Source organism: Eschrichtius robustus, chromosome 3 (assembly GCF_028021215.1).
Source record: "Eschrichtius robustus isolate mEscRob2 chromosome 3, mEscRob2.pri, whole genome shotgun sequence".
In the NCBI taxonomy this organism is placed as follows: domain Eukaryota; kingdom Metazoa; phylum Chordata; class Mammalia; order Artiodactyla; family Eschrichtiidae; genus Eschrichtius; species Eschrichtius robustus.
In genome coordinates this window covers 88,686,008-88,710,304 of record NC_090826.1, presented here as the reverse complement: position 1 = coordinate 88,710,304, position 24,297 = coordinate 88,686,008, and the positions used below count along the sequence as shown (strand labels likewise).

The window sequence follows — 24,297 nt, the reverse complement described above, 5'->3', positions numbered from 1 at the left end:
TGGGAACATATTCTCTAAAAACTACTGACATCTGAAAACTTGAAATTCATGGGAAGGCTTTGTGAAACTCAAGTGGTATGAATACCCCTGCTTGAAAGTCACTAAAGAATATTTTTAAAGAATATCAAAATATTAAATGTACCCATTGTGCACATAGGGTCCAATCAACAGAATTACTTGGATTAGGTCGTTATTAAAAAATGAAGACGCATACTGAAATATCAATATAATTTCAGATATAGAAGTAGGAACAGAAGTACAATTTTGTTTGAGGAAAATAAACATCTTCTAGAACTTCACAAAAATTTCTTTGCAGTAGTCCCTTTATTTTACCCAAGCTGAGACTAACAGTAGTGACACACCCAAGCCAAGATTAATCATAAACCCATCACGTACACTGTTGACCTTAAATCTCTTGCTCCGAAATTCCCAATCTCTGCATTCCAACCTACCTCGTTAACACTGCCACACACCTCATCAGAAGCAGCAGATATCATCACTGGTCTTAAAACCCCCAAACTTATCACAGCCCCTCCAACAGCTATACTAAAAGTGTAGTTTGACTCTAAAATAGAAAGACATTTCATGCCTTATGTGTTATAGAAATTAACTTATAAATTTACTCCCTGAAAATACAAATAGCAAGCAATACTATCATCATCATATTTAAAACAAATTGAACTCAACTGTCCAAGGCCACAGAAATCACTGACAAGAATTACGATTATGTACATGGAGTAGTTTTTTTCATTACACCTTTTTATACAGACTAATTCTGCACTTTCTGAATGTTTTATAATATCATCCTCTGGCTCTGTATCTTGTACTATGTTTTTTGTTTTGTTTTGTTTTGTTTTAATTTTTGAATTTTATTTTATTTTTTTATATATCAGGTTCTTATTAGTTAACTATTTTATACATATTAGTGTATATATGTCAATCCCAATCTTGTACTACGTTTTAATCATTACCAGATTAAGTCCAAGACAGAACTAAGTCTGAATGAATTCCTCACTATATTACAGTACGGCATATTTAGCTGTTACATAAAACTAGTTTCATTTGAGTCACAACCTCAACTGCCTACAGGGACCAGGAAATAATCTAAATGTGGAACAGGCTAGGTGTAAGACAATAGAGAGTGATGAAAAGCATTCTGTTCTAAAGGCAATTATTTTTTTAATACTATAAGCCAAACAAAAACATACCTGGGGCTGATTTGGCCAAATTTACTAGGGTTGAAATTCTGCAATTCTCATTGTTTAGCTTTCACAACATATTCAACAGATTCAAAATCAATATCTACCAAATACCCACTAGAAAGAAGATACATATAATGAGACAATGCTTATTAAATGTTATTGCTGACACAGCAAGTACATGTGTACAAAGTTGTCTCATTAAATTTTACATGAGATTCTAGTAGTGATTAGAATTATACACAAATTACAGATCAAATCTACATCCATAACTTAATATACTATATCAAAAAAAAAAAACACACTTCAGGTGAAAAGAATATTTTATTTCAATACTTTAATACTGAAATCAGCTATCATACATATTCACCAACTCTTAAATTTCACTGTCCCTATCTATCTCAGAAGACAGTCAAAGTGAGATTAATAGGACGAAGCATTCTCAGCAAATATAGAACTTTCTGTACTTCATCTCCAAATTTAAGTCAGGTCCTTTAATAAGTTACTGCTTATTCATTGTTCTATAATATTTATGAAATGATTAGTGCAATACATCATTGAGGTATCATTTAAAAGGCAAATACCCTATAGATTTGGATTTGTCATCCCAATTCCTTGGCACTCAATAATGTAAGCGTCTTTAGAAGCATCTTCTTCATCCTCTGATTTCTTCACAGTAAATTTAGCCTGAAACCAGAAGAGAATTTAGTATATAAATAATATGAAAAGCGATAGAGGGACGAGCCCACAACTCCAGCTTAAATAGGCAGTAGTTAATACCAAACTCATTTTATTGAAGAAGCTAGAGATACAAATACCAAATGACTCATGAGAAATTCAATGGCCTAGATATAAAATATTCTGTTCCAGAAGCATGGTCCGTGTTCAGGGGTATACATACCTGTGGAGTTCTGTCAGAATATACAGCCTGGGCCCTACTCCATACCCACTGAATCAGAACCCCCAAGGAGTACAGCTTAAGCAAATATAAATTTTAAAATCTCAACTGTTAATAATAATGCATCTCCACTACTTACTTCCTAAAATTTTTCTAAAACATGGCACTGAAGCATTTATACTTCTTTTATCTTGTCAAGTATCAAAATACCCTTTAATTCCCTCAAATTTTCTTGCTAATTTAATTCCCTAAATATACTATTTAAAATACCTAGTTCAGAGCAGAAAGGTAGAGGGAGGTAACAACTAACATCTTCATTGATCTTTATTGGGCTTAACATTGTATTTTTCACTTAACTAATTCAAGTTTGGCTTTGAAACATTTGACCTCTATCATTGTATTGTGGAAACATGATTTTTTAAAAAGCAAATGTATTCATTCTAAGAAAACTGAATTAAAATCAAAACAACTGAGTAGGCTGACTGAATTTGTGACAAAGGGATTTCAAGTATGCCTAAAACCTTTTGATTCTCTGAAATACAATTTGAAAACCACTACTCCGAGGTCCTGTTGAACTGTAATATTTACAAATTATTCCAGTCTCAGTATTATGTGGCAGTGCACTGACACACTGGACACTGAAAATTACTGTTGAATGAATAAACACTGAATCTGAATTCTGAGCTAGATAGACAATTTATACAGTATATATATTTTTCTCAAATTATAAGCACTATATAAATATGAAACACAGGTAACAATTATGGAAATCATTTCTAGCCTATATATAAACTTACCGAAAACTACAAAAATTTAGAGTTGGAAGGAGCCATAGGGACTACAGCACACTCTCTGACCTTACTGATGAATTATCTGCACTGAGACACAGACTGATGAAGCACCTTTGCCCCAAATCACTGAGTTAAAACACAACAAAGCTGAACAAGAAACCAGAGCTAAAAATTCCAGTTCACGGCCCTTTCCACTGTGTATTCACTTCAAATAACATGTGAGTGTCTACTATGTGCAAAGTACTGTAGAAAGAATGAATACAGGGCTTCCGTGGTGGCACAGTGGTTAAGAATCTGCCTGCCAATGCAGGGGACACAGGTTCGATCCCTGGTCCGGGAAGATCCCACATGCCGTGCAGCAACTAAGCCTATGTGCCACAACTACTGAGCCTGTGCTCTAGAGCTCACGAGCCACAACTACTGAGCCTGCATGCCACAACTACTGAAGCCCACGCGCCTAGAGCCCATGCTCCACAACAAGAGAAGCCACCGCAATGAGAAGCCCGTGTACCGCAATGAAGAGTAGCCCCTGCTCGCTGCAACTAGAAAAAGCCCGCGTGCAGCAATGAAGACCCAATGCAGCAAAAAATAAATTAAATAAATTTATTTTAAAAAAAAAAGAGGGGCTTCCCTGGTGGCGCAGTGGTTGAGAATCTGCCTGCCAATGCAGGGGACACGGGTTCGAGCCCTGGTCTGGGAAGATCCCACATGCCGCGGAGCAACTGGGCCCGTGAGCCACAATTACTGAGCCTGCGCGTCTGGAGCCCGTGCTCCGCAACAAGAGAGGCCGCGATAGTGAGAGGCCCGCGCACCGCGATGAAGAGTGGCCCCCGCTTGCCACAACTAGAGAAAAGCCCTCGCACAGAAATGAAGACCCAACACAGCCATAAATAAATAATAAATTTAAAAAAAAAAGAAAAGAATGAATACAGCCTTGCCTCTGCTATCAAGAAGATCACAGTCTACGTGGGGAGACAAATAGTAGTTACAAAATACAGCATAAGTAGAATAATAAAAAATACAGTTAACTATCTTTTGACATCAAACACAATTTGCCTTTGCCTCCTATCAAGCCTTTTCCCACAATTTAACCAAAATCTACCTATCCTTTCTAGTAACAAAAAAAAAAGTACATATTATTAAGAATCATACAAATAACATGTTAGGAGTAGGGCAACCATGGCTTTGTGCTTGGTACACCTCTGTAATGCTTAATTTCTTAATACTACTGTACATTATTTTTATAATTTTTTAAAATGCTTAAGGTCAGCACCTTCCTTCATACAATTCTGAGTTATAAATTTTATATTATTTTATAAAATTACATTATAAAGACTATGGTAAAATGGAAATATGCCACACATTACTGAAAAAAGCAAGAAATGAAGCTGTATGCATTAACTGCAAAAAAATGCAAAGAGAAACAATTTTAAGAGAGGAGGAGAATACCTAAACGTCAAGAGTGGTTTTACTGGCAAGGAGGAGTTAGGGACAGCTTTTTTCCTCTATTTTCTAAATTTTCTATAAAGAAATTAGTTTCAGATGAAATATACATGTCACATTTTTTAAGTTAAGAATCCTGTAGAAAAGGTATAAATATGAGCTTATTCAATGTTAAATTCTTTTTCACTAAAAATTATAAATCTAGGGAATTCCCTGGTGGTCCAGTGGTTAAGACTCAGCGCTTTCACTGCCAGGGCCCGGGGTTCGATCCCTAGTCAGGGAACTAATATCCCACAAGCCATGCAGTGCAGCCAAATTAAAAAAAAAAAAATTATAAATCTACTTTTCTGAAGCTGAAAGGACTGGTAAATGTTAGAAGTCCAGCAAATACTCTAGTCTACCCCAATAAAATCACAAGAAAATAAAATAAAACATTTAAAATTTTTATATAAATAATTTAAGTTTATAGCCCACTGCAAATCCCTTGTGATTTGATTTTATAGTTCCCATTAAAACATTTTCACTTACTGGAAGGCAGTACCTACCACACATGAGCTTAGATGTATGCTCTCCCAGTTTGCTCAAAGCTCAGTCCTGCCACTAAGAAACTATCTTGAGCAATTAATTCCTCTGCCTCACTAGACTCATAAGTAAAATGGGATTAATAATAAATGGCCACCTAAAATGGTCATGCAGAGTGAGACAACTCAGCTTCACTTCTGAGTGAGCTCAGTGTCTGCCACATAGGAAGTATTCACCGAATGACAGCAATTACAATTACTATTAAGTTTTCTGTTGATTAAAATGTGACTCCAAATTGGCCAAAATGAAAATCAATTACTCTTTCTGATGAATACTCACCTTTGCTAGTTGTTCAGCAAAATGTATAGCCGTTTGGGTATGGAGCGTAACTGGTCCTGTTTTTATTCTGGAAATTCCACTGGCTAATGCCATGAAAATGATCAGCTATTAAAAAAAGAACCAAGAAGAAAACTCTTACACATTTACTAATATTTGGGGTTAAAATTCTACTGCTTTCCATATGAAAATACTATTGATACTAGAAATCAACATAGCTAAAAAAGAATTTCTATTTCTTTAGGTTTCCAAAAGTCTTAAGATGATACAAAACCTATGTTACCAAAAGTCTGTGGTGTAGCACAGAAATGCTTAGTAGCAGATCTCAATATAGATTTTTAAAATTAATGTTTCAGAATATAGAAAGTTAATAAATTTAATCAGACCAACTATCTTTGCAAGCTATTACATACAATACAAAACTTTCTTCCATACTGTAGAATTACAACATTTTAACACATAAATAAATACACTAATACAGAATTACTGGAGTGTAGACTAGTAAGAAAGAAGAGACTAGACATAAGGAAAACTGTCTGAAGAAACTGGTCAAGAAATCTCGAGTAATACATTTCTAAACATAGACATCTGATTTGCTATTAAGGAGAAAAAACTAGGGTAGAAAGGAAAATCTATCAAGACAGTGCACCATAAAAAGATTTTATTCGGAAATATTCACTAGCACTTCTCAATGTGAGTAGATATGTTAAGTTTGAGAGGTGTATGACACATCCAAGCAGAGATGCTGACAGGCATAAGAAATATAATGAGCATGCAGTTAAGGAGAAAGGTCTGGGCTAGTGATATAAATTTAGGAGCTGTCAGCATACAGATGGTACTAAAGCCATGAGACTGTACAAAATAACTGAGGGACTGAATACAGATAAACAAAAGAGGTGTGAGCCTAAGCCCAAGGGCTCTCCAAAATTTAGAAGTTGAGAAGAGGCAAACAACAGTAACAAACTGGCAAAGAGACTAGAATGTATGGCTAGCGAGATACAAAGATAATAACAGTATTTCAGAAAGCAAGCGAAGAAAGTATTTCAAGAAGGAAGGAGTGCTCGATTGTGCCAAATGCTGTAGCCAGGTCAAGTAAGATGAGAACTGAAATTTATGGTATATACATTCCAGAATAATACCTAAAAAATGGATTGAACTAGGACATACCAATCAGTGTCTGAAAGTCAATGACTAAAATTTACATTCAATCTAATTGCCCAGTATTTGAATCTAATAGGCTTGAAGGTTTTTATCCTAAAAGTGTCATTACCTGGTCTTGCAGATACTCATCCACAGCACCGCCATGTCTAAGATTTGCTAACAGCATTTCAGCAGCTTCAATTCCAACCTTGTCTGCATTAACACCTACAACAGGCACAATGTAAAAAAAACTAAATTAATTACTAAAAGGCAAAAAGTTTAATATATCCCAGTTAGCACTGGTGTAATATCTTTTAGGCCTCTGAACTCACCCAATGCAACCTTTAGGATAAGATCTTCATGTATATTTAATCTTCTGAGAGCTAAGCATATGCAAATATTTTATTAAATGCACAAGTGTAAGAAAAAACAGGCTGCTTTGGCCCTGTTTAAGAAGTACTAATTATAGGGGGACTTCCCTGGAGGTCCAGTGGTTAAGACTCCATGCTTACACTGCAGGGGGCATGGGTTCTATCCCTGGTCGGAGAAGTAAGATCCCGAATGCCACATGGTGTGGCCAAAGAACACAAAAAAAAGAAGTACTAACTATAAAACCAATTTACAACTAAGTTATGACCCTATAACACTACACCTTGATTTCAAAATTTTAAATTTGCAATTCATATATGTTACAATTAGTCGGCAGCCGATTGCATTAGAATTAAAGGATTTTTTTTTAAGTCAGATAATTTTCATCTAAGGAAGAACAGATAAAAATTCTCAGATCAAATATTATAAAGTTTTATTCCTTTAAAATTTCAACTATTTATTTATTTATTTATTTATTTATTTACTGTGCCACGCAGCTCACAGCAACTTAGTATCCCGACCAGGGATTGAACCTGCCCCCTGGCAGTGAGAGCACTGAGTCCTAACCACTGGACCACCAAGGAATTTCCCGGTATCACCTAATTTTGAAAATAAGTCAGAAAATTTATTCCCATGTTCTACTTCCTACTTCTCTACACATACCACAAATATTTGGTACAATGCTGAATACAAAATAAGTCCATCAGAAGTAGTGGAATGTCAAATGACTCTTTTTATTTACTTTAAACTAAATTAACCCTTGGCTACAAATGAAAATGTCCTTTGAAAAATGAGAATGTGGTTATTTTTTATTTTATTTTATATTTGGAAATTCATTTGACTATATGCATGTCTTGATAAAATTTACCAGAAAAGGGGAAATCAAATTTTAACCATTTTTTCCCTTACAGCAATTATTATAATAATATAACAAATTAAACTATCTTCACAACATCAATCAGGCAAGATTCATACATATTCCAAACCATTTCATTACATGACTGAATGAAATGGTTTGGAATATGTATGAATCTTGACTTCTTGGGTAAACCACTCTGCCTTTTCCATTCCTTCTTCTAGATGGAGACGGAGATGATAATACCTAAGTTGCAAACTTGTTAAAATTAGAGATAATATTTATAAAGCTTCTATTACCAAGACTGGTTCATAATAAGCTATTAAGAAAAATAGTTAATATGGAGTACCTACTATGTGTGTACCATACTAAGTGATAGAAACTGGTTCCTTTGCTAAGGAGACATCAGAAAATACTCATATATAAGAGTATTTGAGGATAAGTAACTGCTAATCTCTATGGTATAAACTATATATCCAATGAGATTTCAGAAAAGGAAATTACAGGTTCTAGAATAACTTGAGAAGGTTTCATGGAGCATGAAGGACTTAGGTGAGACCTTGAAGAATGGCTAAAATTTGCATGGAAGATGCGAAGGAGAAGGAAGGAATTCCTGGCTTTGTATCAATAGTATCAGAGAGCAGTAGACACACTAAGGTTTCTCAAGGTTTCTCTGCCTAGGGGCAAAGTATTTCTCAGAGCCATTCACATTCCTTCCTACCCAGCCGCCTTGAGAGCGAATAATGGTATGAATGGATCTAACATAATTACCACATATTACTAGCGGTCTGTGGCAACTGAACAAAATGAAGTAAATATGAGAATTTTTCTTATTAGTATTATGTTCGAAACAAAAGAGCAAAATCCTAGTTTCTTCTGAAAACTTAAGGCTTTTCTGACAAATACTCTTCTGATATTCTAGAGGTTTCTTAAAACGGTCTCAATTTTGATGGTTTATAACAAATTAAAATGAATATTCAATGATTTGGGGTTTCTTCTAGCTTATTAAAAGGACAAAACTATAAAATAGTTATCAGGCTGAACAGAGAAAGCTAGAGGACTGATTATAGCATCAGAGAGAGGCCATGAATTACCACATATACTGAAGGAGGAAAAAAAGTGCTTACTACAAGCTAGGCAGTTTCCATACATAAAAAAACAGGATTGATAAACCAGAGGTATAATTCATCTTAGCAAATTGATTTGTCCCATAGTAAAGAACACTAACTGGAAGGTGAGAAATCAACGAATACACAGATATTCAACAATGTAAAGACAAATACATTCTGTCCATACAGCAATCATATAAAGTTGGAAGGGATTCTTATACATAGATAATGGTCCAATCTCATTTTTCAGATAAGGAAAGCCCAGAGTCACCATGTAAGATAATGACAGACATAGGACCAAAACTTAGGCCTTCTTGCTCTCAATTTAGTGCTCTCTGTTATAATGCACTGCCTCCATCTAAAACTGCAAGATTCCCTCCAAAAAAAAAACACACAAACAAACCTCACCTTTGCAACAGGATTAAAGAATGTTATAACTGGAAGGATTTCAGAGATTCTTCAGGCTAACTCTCTCACTCAGTAGATAAGGAAACTAAGGTCAAAATAGTTTTAGTAACTGAGACAATGACAAAAGCATGACTAGTTACAACTTACTGCTTCTAATACATATGGTGGTGTGCACAACCAGCCAATGTTGCTTCTGATAATAACGCTTAAACATTAGGATTCAGAGTCTAGTAATTTTCTAGTTAATTTAAATCTGAAATAAAAAGGGGATCTGGATATTGGGATCCATCACATTCTCTGAGATGCTTAATATATAGACTACTTAGACTAAGAGAGAAGACCCCAAGGTCTTTGTATTTGCTAATGACATCTCCTTTGACTTAACTGCCTGACAGGAAACAAGGGCAGGCACCAGAAGGAGTCAGGCAACCTCAGTAAGTATGCTGCTCTATCCTCTATTCCCTCCTACCACTATAAGTCTAAAAATAAGTACTGTGCATTCTACATGCGCGTTGTCCAAAGACAACTTCAAAGTAAAAACTGTCTCATGTGACAAAGTGAAAAAAAATGTTTATGGAATATTAGGAAAGAAAGTTTTTCAGGGCTGGCAGTAAAGTTAATTCCAAGTATTGCTCATAACAGAGTAACGGACCATTTATGATGTCAATGCAACATATCCAAAACTATCATCTACCCTGGCAAACTAACGACCTCCCATATTCACAAGTTTTAAGTATTTCCAGTTACCCAAGTTAGAAATCTAGAAGGTCATTACACTGCATCTCTCACCCCCCATTTCCAGCTGATCACCAAATTGTCTATTCACCCTCCTAAATACCCTTATATCAGTACTCATCTCTCTAGACTCAGTCCCTGCATTCCTTGGTGTAGGTCCTCACCATTTCTGACCTGAATTGCTGTAACAGACTCTTGTCTTCCTGCCTCCACTATGGTTTTCCTCTAATCCTCTACACAGCTATCAGACTTACTTCCAAAGACCTGGAATTACATCCCTCTTTAAAATCTTTATGTTTTCAGGATGAAACCCAAACTCCTTTATATGGCCTATAAAGCCCTTCAAAAATCTGTTGACCTCTCTAACCTCAGTCTCTGCATTGACCCAGATCCTGTACTCATCACCTATGGTTCTAGTTGCCCAAACACAGAACTACACTTTTATGTCAGCACTTTCCTTTGTCCTTCTTCCTTAGCTCTCACTTTTCTATCTGGCTAACTTCTACTTATCTACAGAACCCACTGGAGGATCACTGAATGGCACAAGACAGATTTGAGGTCAGTCAGCCCCCAAAGAATGAGCTCTTCTTCTCCTGTGTTCCTATGGTGCCCTGGGGATAGAACAATCGCAGCACTGGTCTGTCTCCTCTGCCAGACTAAGCCAGGAGGCAGAAACGGTGGCTCTTACTTCTGAATCCTTCATATATAGTACCTGGCACATCTTGGTACCCAACGATAATACAAACAAACTGAACTCACATTCCACCCAATGCCTGCCAAGCACTTACTACTTGTAACATAGGGTCCTAGTCTCTGCTTTATATTTTGCATTATCTTTGCCCTCTCAAGACTTAAAGATATTGCATGTAGTGGCTCACTGATCCGTGTTGATTCCTCACCGCACCTAACAAGTAATGAGTATACACTAAATATATGCTTTTGATCACTATTTCTCAAATTTTATAATACCTTAGAGAGCTTGTTCGAACAGATTCCTGGGCCCCACTCCCAAAGATTCTAATCTGATACATGAGGTGGGCCCCAAAATCGGTATTTCCAGCAAACTCCCAGATGATGCCAATATGCTACCTGTCTGCCAACCACACACTGAACAGCACGGTTTTAAACAGAATTCATTTATGTCCAGTCAACCAAAGGTGTTGACTTTACCTATTCTATCACACTGGTTAGATTTGACACCCAACTGTATCTAGATCAACCAACTGAGTAGACTAAAATTACCTGGTTTTTTTGTATTCAGCAGTAATAATGTGGTTAAATGGCATAGCGAGAGTAAGCATCTTTTAAAGATGCTACAAAGTAGGAATAAAGCAATCAACTGCCACACAAACAGTGAAAAGTTCAATTAGAAGTTGCCTCAATGGCAAAAGTAACTTTAAATACGAACCAACAGAGGCATACATGTATCTACTCTCCCAAATATACCAAATACTACAGAAATTTCCCTTTCACAAAAACATTCAGTATTTTGAAATCAACACTGTAATAACGGATGCAGGGAAGAACCATCAACAGATGCTAAAACCACTGGATGAAAGTTGTATTGAGATAGGATAATCAGATGGTGTCAAAGTATTATCCCAGAGTATTTATTAATTATAAAGGGAAAAGGGGGAATTCCCTGGTGGTCCAGTGGTTAGGACCCCGTGCTTCTACTGCAAGGGGCACGGATTCAATCCCTGGTCGAGGAACTAAGATCCCACATGCTGCGAAGCATGGTAGATAGATAGACAGGCAGACAGACAGACAGACAGGTAGGTAGATAGGTAGGTAGATAAATAAATAAATAAGGAACCTTTATAGCAGACAGACCTGGAGTACACCACCTTAACCAAGTGATCAGTCAGCTGTACTGATAAAGGGCACACTGACATTACGTGCACCCTGATGTGATACAATAGAATGCACACAAAATCACCTGTGTAATATTCTTACTAAAAATGTTTAACCTGAACAAATCTAATCATGAGATAATCAGGCAAATTCAAACTGTGGAAAATCCTATGAGAAAATGGCCTGGACTTTTCAAAATGTAAATATCATGAAAGGAAAAAAAAGGTGAAGAGACTATTCTGTGGTTTAAAACAAAAAAAAAAAACTAAACAGACATGACAAACAAATGCTGTGTGTGCTCAAAAACAAAGAAGCAAGCAAACAAAAAACCCCATATTGCTCTAAAGAATATTTTGGAGGCATCTGGTTATGTCTGAATATAATAGACAGGGAACTTCCCTGGTAGTCCAGTGGTTAAGACTTCACCTTCCAATGCAGGGGGTGCGGGATCAATCCCTGGTCAGGGAGCTAAGATCCCACATGCCTCACCGCCAAAAAGCCAAAAAATATAAACAGAAGCAATATTGTAACAAATTCAATAAAGACTTTAAAATGGTCCACATCAAAAAAAAAATCTTAAAAAAATATACATATATAATAGACAGATTCTTTGGGTATAAAAATGGTAATGTGATTATGCAGATATTATTCTTTGGATGGACACGCTGCAGTATTCAGGGGTGAGACTTGGTACCTGCAAACTTGCATAGAGACGGTTCAGAAACACACACAACACGTAGCTAAATGTTCATAACCAGTGAATCTAGGCAAACAGTGTATGGATATTCACTAATCATTCAACTTTTCTATAAGTTTGAAAATTTTAAAAGTATAAAGTTGGGGGAAAGACTGAAAATTTAATTGACTCTAACACAGAACCAGTTAACCATATCCTTTCAAACTTGTTATCCATCATTCTACAACATCCTAATCTTGACAGATAATTAAAGAATTGTACACTAGCAATGGGAACAGTGGACCCCCTTCATTTAGCTATACCTCGTTTACCAAGCGATGATCCAGCAAACAAACAGCCAGTGGATGTCTCAGCAATAATGCTATATAGGGAAAAAAAAGTATTACTATCTATGCTATAAATATTCCAAAATTACATGCAAATATAACACAGGAGAACAGTGACTATTAAATAAGCAGAATTAGATCTGGCTAGTATATTACAAAAGTGAAAGTCTTCATAGAGAGCAGCATGATTAGCATTCTCCATCTTCACCAGGGTATGAGTATCTTTCAGCACTTCGGACAAGAAGTCACAGTAGATTCTAATCCACTCACAGGTAAGGAATGGCCCTCCCAGAAGTCTTGTCATCAGCACTAAGTGGTACCATTTCAAAGGCATACTGCACTCATTCTCTTAAATGAAAAGGTCCTTCTACAGAGATGTTTGGTTTTGTTTTATAGTTTTTAGATAGTACTGTCATACAAAGAAAATGCATTTACTTTAAACCCTTTAATAGAAAATCTGGAAAAGAGAGCTTAAATTTAAATATCCACAAAAGATACTTTTATTCTTCAAAAATATTAATTAAAGCATTTTTATAACACTTAAATCAATAACTACTAAATGGATTAATATACTATATTTCTTTGTTAAATAGATCTTCGCCATATCTAATATTTACTTGTAAACTGATTTCACATTTGAGATATAGAAAAGCAAATGGAAATATTTCTCTTAGGATCATCTTCAAAGGCTAACTTCTGATTAGCTTAAACATTTAAGTTCGCTATATAAACAAAAAGGCTCTTATAATGTAATAAAAGGTAAACCATCCTCAGAAAAAAAATTCAGAATAAAATAATCATCATAATTCATCATACTGTTGTTTTAGGTAGGAATGCCCTTAAAAATATATCTTCTTAAAACTACAAATTTAAACAAACAAAAAAAAAAAGACAAATCTTTAATTAAAATAGAATAATTATTTCAGGGCTCTCTCAACCAACATCTAGGAAAAAGTATATTGTCTCACATTATTCCATTTCCATTGCCAAAAGCTTGGTCTTTAGGTTCCTGAACAGGCTGGATGTTAACATACAGATCCCTAATTTCCTTTCTGATGCATCTTACGGCTGCCGCTGCCATATCTTTTGCTACCTATTTTGGCAAGACAAAAAAATAGAATAAAATAAATTAATGATTATTTTGACAATTGCTTTCAAGCCTTCAAAGACATATAATTAATAACTTTTACATGCATCATATAAAAACACAATTTTCAATGGTAGAGAACACAGAATTTTAAGAAAAATTTTTAATGAAAAGATTTATCTAAAAATTAAGTTCTTTCAATTTCAAAATTTAGATGATATAATACTTATCAAGACATGCATACACTTCTAAGATCATCTAGACAACTTTATTTTTTATTACTTTATTTTTTAAATTTTTATTGGAGTATAGTTGATTTACAATGTTGTGTTAGTTTCAAGTATACAGTAAAGTGAATTAGATAACTTACTTTAAATGGCAAAACACCAGCAACAAAAGCTCTTCCATATATCTTAGTCACAGAGCCACGGTCAGTTAAATTTATCGGGTTCAACTGTTTAACTGGTGACATTCGGATAATCACTTCACCACCTCCTTTTGGGTAGTAGCCCCTATGAAAAAGTATCATAAATACTCAAATAAACTGATTGCACAACAAAAAAAAAGCTCAATATTTACAATAAAATAACATATGAGTGATATCCAACTACATAATTCATGTTTGAAACTTCCAAATAATGTTTTAGATCTGTGTTGTCCAATATGGTAGACTCAAGCTACATGTGAATGAATAAATATTAATTAATTAATCTATTTTTTTTAAAAAATCTATTTATTTATTTATTTAGGCCACACAGCTTGCAGGATTTTAGTTCCCTGACCAGGGATTGAACCCACGCCCTCAGCAGTGAAAGTACAGAGTCCTGACCACTGGACCACCCGGGAATTCTCTATTTAAATTTAAATTTAATAAAATTTAAATCTTAGCTCCCCAATCCTACTAGCCACATTTCAAGTGCTCAATAGTCATATGTATCAAGTGACTACCATCCTGGACAGATAGGGAACATTTCCCTCAGTACAGAAAGTTCTATTCAACAGTGCTGTTTTAGACTTAAACTACTTAATGGTAGGAGCTTGGTCTATTTTGTTCCTGCTATATTCCAGTGCCTAAAACAATGTCTGGCACATAGTAGGTGCTCAATAAATATATGATGAATATTTAGTAGCTGAACCACTAATAAAATTTTAACTCAAATATTTAGTGTCACTTATTCTACAGAGATGCTGAGAACACACAGATGAGAATGGCAATGCTCTTGTCCACAAAGAACTCCCCACCTGGTAAGATGGGGCTCCACATATAATCTACTAGGACACAAGCCAGGCTGTAAGGAGGACTACAAGACAGATGTAAATAGGAACTCCAACTGAGGCACAACCACTGACAATTCACATAAGAAATTACAAGTTTCATTTTCAGAAAATGTAGGATTTCCAATTTTTAGGAGAGCAGGGGAAGAAAAACATGAACAAAGATATGGAAGTCTGAAGGCACAAAGTATGTTTAGGGAATGGCAGCAATCATGTAGTTAGAATATATGGAGGGGAGGGAGAATAAAGCTAGAAAAGTAAATTGGAATAAGATTGCAAATCACTTAAATGCCACACCAAGAAATATGGCCTTTTTATTATGTGGCCTTACAGAGGGAAGGGAAGCCTTACAGAGAAATAACCTGAATGCCCAACGTGTCTCTTAGAAAAATAATTCTGGTTGCTCTGTGGAAGAGAATCCCTTTTACGACCCTGCAGTGCCCATTCCAGTTGTCCGCACACAGTGAGCATTCTGTCTGTGGTGAGCATGGATAATTCTAGATAGGAAGGTGCCTCAGTGTAGCAATTCCCTTTCAAGTCCCCATGCCTCTGCTGCTTATTGTTTTTAAGCCACGAAGTACTATTATTTCCTATAAGATATGTATTAAGTGGGTTACGGAATGACAGTTCTCCAAGATCTAACTTTTCCACTATTTTTAGCACAAGTAGTGGGTCAAAGGGTTAAGAAATAAGTAACTTACCTCATTTTAATGTCACAATTAAATGTGAAACCAAATTTTTCAACAATTGGCTTGAAAACCTGAAAAATCAGTTTACTGTTACTTTAATCACCAATATTCACTGTCAACAAGTATATTTAGTAAACAAAAGTGCTCTGCACTGAAGTAGTAACGAGGCACCATGGATAAACAGTGATATAAAAATGTGTAGGCTAGTTCTATTTTTCAAATAAAATAATTGACATGTAGCTAAAATTAAAAGTTTAACATTTAATTAATCAGAGCTGTGCAAGTCTATCTAATGAAAAAGAAAAAAAATCAGAACTCAGCATACTTGATCCTAGCAGTTTTTAACTCCAGAGGCCAGTATTTCCTAACCTTCTCAATATAATGTACCATAAGAAATTAGGGGGTGTTGAATAGCACTCCATTCTGCGTTCTCAATTTTTTTTTATATAGTTGAAATCTCACTGCATATACAACGTTTTATACATTTTTCCCCATTTAACATTATAAACAAAAGCATCTTCCCAACATTATAAAATTCCTCCTAAAAAATACTTGAATGACTTCATGGCATTCTAGCATAATTTACCTAACCACTGTCCAAGTTTTCATTATTACATAATTATATATATTATATAACAATAATTATAGTATATAATGCTCTGCTCCAATACCTTTAACATTATCTTTTGCTGCATTTCACAATATTTAATTAGGGTCATTTCCTTGAAGTGGAATTACTAGGTGAAGAGAGATTAACTTTAACTTTCATTATACATACTATCAAACTGAATTTTAAAAGACTGTACCACCTATTAAAATGGCAAAAACATTTTTAACTGAAATCTGAGACTATCAAGCGCTGGGGAGGATGAAGAAGAGCTGAAACTCTCCTACAGTGCTGGTGAAAATGCAAAACAATGCAGCCACATTGTATGCCAAAACAATTTGGCAGTTTCTCAATAAAGGTAGACATAAACTTATGATTACAACTGAGCAACCCCTCTGTAGGTATTTACCCAAGACAAATAAAAACTTATGTTCAGACAGAAAAACCTGTATGTGTTTATAGTGGCTTACTCATACTTGCCAAAAACTGGAAACAGTCCAAATGTCCTTCAACTGATGAACGGATAAACTGGTACTGATAAACATCCATATACTAGAACACTACTTAGCTTTTATTGCTGATACAAGCAACATGGATGACTCTCAGACGTATTTTTTAAAATTTATTTTATTACAGTATAGTTGATTTACAATGTTGTGTTAATTTCTAGTATACAGCAAAATGATGCAGTTATGGGACTTCCCCGGTGGCGCAGTGGTTAAGAATCTGCCTACCAATGCAGGAGACAAGGGTTTGAACCCTGGTCCGGGAAGATCCCACATGCCACGGAGCAACGAAGCCCGTGTACCACAACTACTGTGCCTGTGCTCTAGAGCCCGCGAGCCACAACTACTGAGCCCACGTGCCACAACTACTGAAGCCCGCGGGCCTAGAGCCCATGCTCCGCTACAAGAGAAGCCACCGCAATGAGAAGCCTGCACACCACAACAAAGAGTAGCCCCTGCTCGCCGCAACTAGAGAAAGCCTGCATGCAGCAACGAAGACCCAAGGAGGCAATAAATTTATTTATTTATTTATTTATTTTAAAAAAATGATTCAGTTATACATACATATGCATTCTTTTTCATATTCTTTTCCATTATGGTCTATCACAGTAGGACCTTGTTGTTTATTCATTCTATTATAGTTTCATTTATTATAGTAGTTTGCATCTACTAATCCCAAACTACCAATCCATCCCTCCCCCATCCTACTCTCCCCTAACCAGATGTATTATAAGTGAAAAAAACAGACTCAACAGGCTATATACAGTATTATTCTTTTATATGACATTCTGAAAAAAAGGCAGAACTATGAGAGAAAACAGATCATTGATTGCCAAGGGTGGAGGGGTGGGATTGACTACAAAGAGGGATAACGGAATTTTCTACAGTAATTCTCTATCTTGATTGTGGTGGCTGGTTCACAATCATACATCAGAAATCACAGAACTGTACACTACAAACGGTGAATTTTAGTATAAATAACCACACCTCAATAAACCTGGAGAAAAAAAGATGATACCACTTTTCTCTCCCACTAGTTGTATAAGCATGCCAATACTGAATTTTATCATTCTAAAAATTTACAGTCAAAACATGGTATTTAATTATTTTTTAAAATTTTATTTTATTGTGGTAAGAATATTTAACATGAGATTTATTTTAAGAGTACAACAGAATATTGTTGACTATAGTTACAATGTGTACAACAGATCTCTAGAGCTCATTTATCTTACTGTACTGAAAATTTATGTCTGATGATTATTAACTCCCCAATTTCCCCCTTCCCCTAACCAGCATTCCATTCTTTGATTCCATGAATTTGACTACTTTAGATATCTTATATAAGTGGAATCATGCCAGTACTGTCTTTATGTGACTGGCTCATTTCACTTAGCACAATGTCCTCAAAGTTCAACTGTGTTGTCACATATTCTAGAATTTCTTTTTTTTTTTAAGGCTAAATAGTAATCCATTGTATGTATATACCACATTTTCTTTATCCTTTCATCCATCAATGGACATTTAGGTTGTTTCCACATCTTGGCTATTATGAATAGTGTTGCAATGAACATGGGAATGCTAATATCTCTTGGAGATTCTGATTTCAACTCTTTAGGACAATACCTAGAAGTGGGATTGCTGGATTATATCGTAGTTGTATTTTTAATTTTTTTGAGGAACCTCCATACTGTTTTCCACAGTTGTTGCATCGTTTTGCATTCCCATCAACAGTGTGCAAGCGTTCCAATTTCTCCACATCCTCACCAATCCTGTCAAACATAGTATTTAATTCTTACTTTGAGTTTTTCTTCCAAATCATGATCCCTGTATTCAGAAAATAACAGACTTATATGATAAGCAATATAATATATATACATTATAAGTAATATAATGTATATAATAACTGAGGCTTTTTAAAGAATTCACTATGAGCACAGTTCTAAGATACAACACACAAACTAAAATAATTATCCTCTCCCACAACAGAACCAGACACCATTAAGAAATTAAACAGCTATGTACACAAAAACACTCAGGATATATTTAAATAGAGAATGGAGATTCAGAAGACTATGTGAAATCATCTTAGTTTATCAACAGCAACAAAAGCCCTTACCATGGCTGTGTAATCAATCTGCGGTGCCATTTCAGCATTAGTTCCACCTTTCAGACGAAGTTCTGATGGACAAGCAGCAAAGAGAGCACAGGGCATTGAGACCTGCATCAAGAGGCATACACTCCTAAGGAGAAGGCAGAACAGGCTTAGCTGCATTTTCTTTTTAAAGTGTCAAGAAAGAGACATTACTACTACATATCACCATTAGCTGAAGCACAGACAACTGAGAAGGCAGGCACACGCCCTCAAGTTTAAAGTTAAAAAACACTCCAGTGACTGAATGATAACATCCGATTAGTATTTCGCAGTAGAAGGAACTGGCCTTAAATGATAAGCAAATCTGGGTTTGAATCCAATACTAAATACATTAGCTGTGTGATCTTAGGTAAGTTCTAACACTTTTCTTTATGTTACAAAGAAGTAAAAAAAAAATTTAAATTAAAGCATCTTTACAATGTTTTTATAAAAGGATTCTTAAAAGTAACAGTTTATGAAAATGCATTCAAAACCATCAAGGTCTAGAAATATTCCAATGATTGTATCTGAGTCTCCACCATGCACAAGGCATCGTTCCAGATATTAAGACACAGTTCCTACTATCGTGGCATTTGTGGTAATGATAGAGTAATGTTTTACAAAGACTGATGCCAAATATTTTACATGGAAAAAACTGTTAAGGAGATAATCCTTACCATAACTCACCTCTGTTTGGTCCTTATAGTCAAATAATGTGAGAAATCATAAGAAATAATTATAGAATATGTAGCATTTTATAAAATGAAACAGTCAGAATTCCTAAATGAGCTGTTATCTCCCTTCTCCAAAGTCAAGGGAAAACAATCATATTAATACATAGACTGTAGTTTGAAAAGGAGTGCAACATAGCCTCTACATACCAAAAGACAGCCTTTACTTAACTTTCTTATAGCAATGATGCATGTGTACTGAATTAGACAAGTCTCTATCACTGACAATGCATTTCATTAACTCAGTAAATATTTATTGACTGTATAATGTGTTAGGCACTGTAAGAGAAAATGCATACAATATAATCCCTGTTCTCAGGAATTGAGCCTAGGAGCAAGTGAAAAAAACCTGGAAATGTTCAGTTTACTATAAACCATAGGTTTATAACTACTGAACTTCTGTTTATTCCCTGAGAAACCCAACACAGTTCAAGTGTCTCTCTTCCATTCAATAAAATCAGATTCTAAGAAGACTAAAGAAAACCTTAATTTTAGAAGAGTAAGGAAATGCAAAGACAAAGGTAGACATGAGAAAACACATGGTACTGTAATCACAGTTAGGGATGAAAATGTTAGAATTCAAATAAATAAGATGTGTTTTCGTACTAGGAACAAGCTTGTTTGAGTCTACTGAATGGAGCTGGATTATCAACTTTAAACTCACTGCCCATACGTTCTAGTGGATTAGAATCCAGAAGGCCTAGATTCTAATTCTAGCTCTGACCCTGACTCTATCGCCTCTGGTTAATCACTTAACACCAGAGGGTCTTCACTCTCTCATTCACAAAGTGGAGAAAGGGTTGGAACACATGGTTTCTACCTTCTCTCCTGTAGCTTCAAAATTCTATGATTCTGTGTTAGTTAATTTTTAGATAGCTGATTAACTATAACTTTTTCCCCCATTTTGTACCAGAGAATGCCCAAAATAATAAGCTCACTATAAAGATACCTCAAAATGCTTTAATCCCCTTAAGAAAGTTCTCATTTGGCAAACTTCACCTTAGGCCTAGCAGCAAGCCCCTTTTAGCAGAACTCTATTCACATCATAACTCAAATCTCAATCGTCACTAAACATTTTAAGCTAAAAAAAATCATAATTTTTTGAAACAGTCATTTCTGAAACAAACTGGCATTGGGTTTACAGTACTATTTCTTACTTTACCAAATTTCCTAGTAAATGGATAGGATTTTGGTAAAAGGATGCTGCTTACAATAACAATCAGCCAATAACACAGAAGACACAAAAATTGCTCTCCATGTTTTATCAATAAAAGGAGGGATTCTTGGAACGGGATAAAGGCTCAATTTAATTGTTAAATATCCAGTTTTCAATGGGGAGAAAAAGCCAAGATCATATATAAAAATTTCTAAATAGGGTTGTGTAAGTATCTATTAAAGGATAACAAAAATACCTAGACTAAAAGTAGAAGATGGCTCATAATTTGCTGTAAGCCAAGAACTAAATATGCTACACCACAAAGACTACTATCACTATAGAGCATGAAGCTACGGTTGTTTTCAGATATTCATTTTCTAAGTGATAAAACTAAAGAAACAAATATGCTATACTACACATGTGAGAAAATTCTAGATAGGTATAGCAATAGCTAGAATTAGGAAGCAATTAGGTATCTGAAACTTTACACAGTCTCTAACCCTGAAAGGTAAGTGTTTTATCTCCATTTTAAAAGTGAGGAAACTAAAGCTTCAAAGAGGTTAAGCCACTTGTCCAGTAAGTGGTAGTACCTGCATGTGCATCCAGGTCTAATTCCGAAACCCATACTTAAATGGAATGTAAGAGACACATACCCTGCTGTCTTGGTATCTGCTGTGTGGACTCCACCTTTGATCTTCTCTGGCGTAAACATTATTTCTGTTGAGCCGATTTCTGCCCCCTCCAGTTGCCCATCACAGAAATCTCGAATCATTTCCAGTCCAGATAAATGCTGAGGCCTTCAGGTCATAATACTGCATCAAAACGTGTGCATTCAGACTGCCTATATCCCCACTTTTTATGACACATTTGCAAAACTTCAATGGCAAGAAAACAGCAAGCTCTAACCATAGTAAGTGCCAGAGCTTCCTTCTGGCTTTTTATGCACGTAGGCTACCTGCTGGTAGGCATTATTTTAAGGGTTCCTTCCAGACCAGTTATTTTAACTATAAACATATATGCTGATAATATTGTTGCAAATTAGAAGTATGCAAAAGAGGAAAACTAATAAAACTATCTAAGTGCCACCAGTCTCACTTGCATTTCACTGAATAATCTATGATACCTGCATGGGCTGAACTGTGTTCCTCTAAAATTCATATGTTCAAGTATCTCACAATGTGACTGTATTTAGAAACAGGGCCTCTGAAGAGATGATTATGTTAAAAGAGGCAGTTAGAGTGAGCTGTAACCCACTCTCACTGGTGTCCTTACAAAAAGAGAAGATTAGGACATACCAGGGGTGCACATGCACAGAGGGATGAGCATGGGAAGAGGGGGCAAGAGGGTGGTCACCTCCAGGCCAAGGGGCGAGGCCTGAAACAGAATCTTCCGTTATGGCCCTCAGAGGAAACCAACCCTACCAGCACCTTGATCTTGGACTTCCAGCCTCCAGAATTGTGCAAAAATAAATTTCTGTTGTTTAGGCCACCTAGTCTGTGGTATTTTGTTATGGCAGCCCTAACAAACTAATAAAATACCTCACACAGCCTTAATGAATTAATTTCCCTATTGGTGAAATGGGTTACTGCAAACTACTGCTGTGACAGAGAATTACTGTTCACACATATCAGTAATTGCCTTTTAATAATTTCAACATGGAATGTGGATAAGAGACTAAGAGATAGCTGATCCATTAGAATGAAATATATACAAAATACAAGTACAAGGAATCAGTCTGTCTTCCCCCTGGATCCTCTTCTAAAGGGTGCATATACCTGACACTTAAAATAGTGGCATGCCTAGCTTCCCAGACAGAAGAAACAAGGTCAACTGTCAACACTTTTCCCTCTCCTACAACTGATAATCCTGGTCGTATCCACAGCTTCCTAGAGGTCTGAATGAAAGCTGGAATGACACATCTCAGGGTCCTTATGAGACTAAAACGTGCGGCAGCAGAAAATGCACTGGTTAAAAAGTGGGGTTTCCTCCGGCCCTAGAGCCTGTTCTGCCCTGATCTACCTTGCCCGCTGCTACGAGCTCTCCGGGTACTTGGAATGCTCGATGAGGTGGGGAAACCGTTTAAAAGATAACTCATTAGGAAACGAGACAACTCTAGCCAAATAGAGAAAACATGGGCCTATTTTCTGAACTTGCCCCTTGAAACTTTCAAGGGCGCACAAGCCCGGCTACGGCTAACCGCCCAGCCCGAAACACCGTCCCGCGGCCCGGCGGCCCGGCTGCAGAGTCCTCAACCCTGGGGCCGGCGGATCTTCCCAGCATCACCGTCGGGCTCCAGATTCCCAGCCCCAAGACCCGTCCCCCATCCCCCAATGGCCTGTCCCCCGCCCCGAGCCCCCAGCCCGCTCTCCACCCTCCAGTCCCGCCGCCTGGCTCCCCGATTTACCTAAGGCCCGGGGTGCTGCGGCCTGCTCGGATCTTCTGCACCCGCAAGGGGAGGCCCAGGAGACAGCTCAGAGCCGTAGACACCCTCAAGATCTGCCCGCCCTGGTGCGGAGAGAAGAGAGAGAACATCAGATGGGCAAGCTCTGTGCCGCACCCCGGGCGGCAGCCGCAACCCGCCAGGCCTCGGGCTCGGCACTCACCCCTTCCATGATGCTGCCGTCCACCTCGACCCGCGGGCCCGCCATGGGGGGCGTCCTGGGGCCGGGCCAGCCGCGACTCAGCCTCGGCCCGAGCGGGAGGAAGAGGAGACGCGGGATCCTGCCCCGCAGCTCCGGAGGCGCGGTCCTCGCTTGGGGCCGCGGGCTCCACGTAAATGCGGAGGACGCGCCGGCTCCGGGAACGCCCGACCCAAACCAAGCCGCTCTGCGTGCAGAAGCCGGGTTCACCCGGCCCACAGCCAGGGCGCATGCGCGCCGCGCGGCGCTTAAAGAGGCGGCGCCCACAAAATTCCGGCAAATCGGAAGCTGTCCAGCAGGAGGGGTGGTGGCCGGGGAGGTTCCCTGGAGCGTCGTAGAAAATGTGTCCCTGGAAGACTTGCGCCCTGAACACAGCAAAACGCGCAGATTGCCGAAAGCCTCCCTTTCAACTCTAGTCGGATCCTCCAGTTGTCTCGCAGGCTTGTGCAAGCATCTGCGTTTATCTCTGTTTTCTCGGGGATCCTGCCGTACCCAGAACTGGAGACTCTTAGAGCTGAAGATGTAGGAAAGGTCCCTGCAATGCACCGACCACCCTCTCTGGTCGGGTTTGCCTTCTCTGCAGCCTGTCCCTTGAAATGTGTATCCCTGGTGCATTGATGATACCCATGAGCCTCTCGTTCTTCGTGTGTGTGTGTGTGTGTGTGTGTGTGTGTGTGTAGAGTATTATCTCTTTTTCTTCTGCTAGACACCATTTATTTGGGGATGAGTGGAAAAGGACAGAATCAGAATCAGTAATATAATGCTCAAAAAAGCCAAAGTTATGCCACCTTGT

General features: G+C 37.2%; 1 protein-coding gene across 1 annotated transcript; it reads right to left on the bottom strand.

The window, feature by feature from the left end:
• Window positions 1-1,504: 1,504 nt before the first annotated feature.
• Window positions 1,505-23,724, bottom strand: RTCA (RNA 3'-terminal phosphate cyclase). Its single transcript, XM_068540402.1, has 11 exons — window positions 23,469-23,724; window positions 23,270-23,370; window positions 21,519-21,662; window positions 18,964-19,087; window positions 15,747-15,805; window positions 14,141-14,282; window positions 13,652-13,776; window positions 12,660-12,718; window positions 6,460-6,554; window positions 5,193-5,297; window positions 1,505-1,886 (listed from the first exon to the last, which is right to left on the bottom strand). The coding sequence occupies exons 1-11, from the start codon at window positions 23,511-23,513 to the stop codon at window positions 1,785-1,787; spliced, it is 1,101 nt and encodes a 366-aa protein (XP_068396503.1). The 5' UTR covers window positions 23,514-23,724; the 3' UTR covers window positions 1,505-1,784.
• Window positions 23,725-24,297: the final 573 nt, after the last annotated feature.

What these genes read in the sequence shown, in the direction of transcription:
- RTCA (XM_068540402.1), bottom strand. Translation starts at nt 23,513, where the DNA reads ATGGCGGGCCCGCGGGTCGAGGTGGACGGCAGCATCATGGAAGGG. An exon ending in ATGAGTATCTGCAAGACCAG is followed by an intron (nt 5,298 to 6,459) that starts GTAATGACACTT and finishes TTTTTTTAATAG; the next exon opens with CTGATCATTTTCATGGCATT. An exon ending in TTGCTGAACAACTAGCAAAG is followed by an intron (nt 1,887 to 5,192) that starts GTGAGTATTCAT and finishes TTCTGGTTTCAG; the next exon opens with GCTAAATTTACTGTGAAGAA.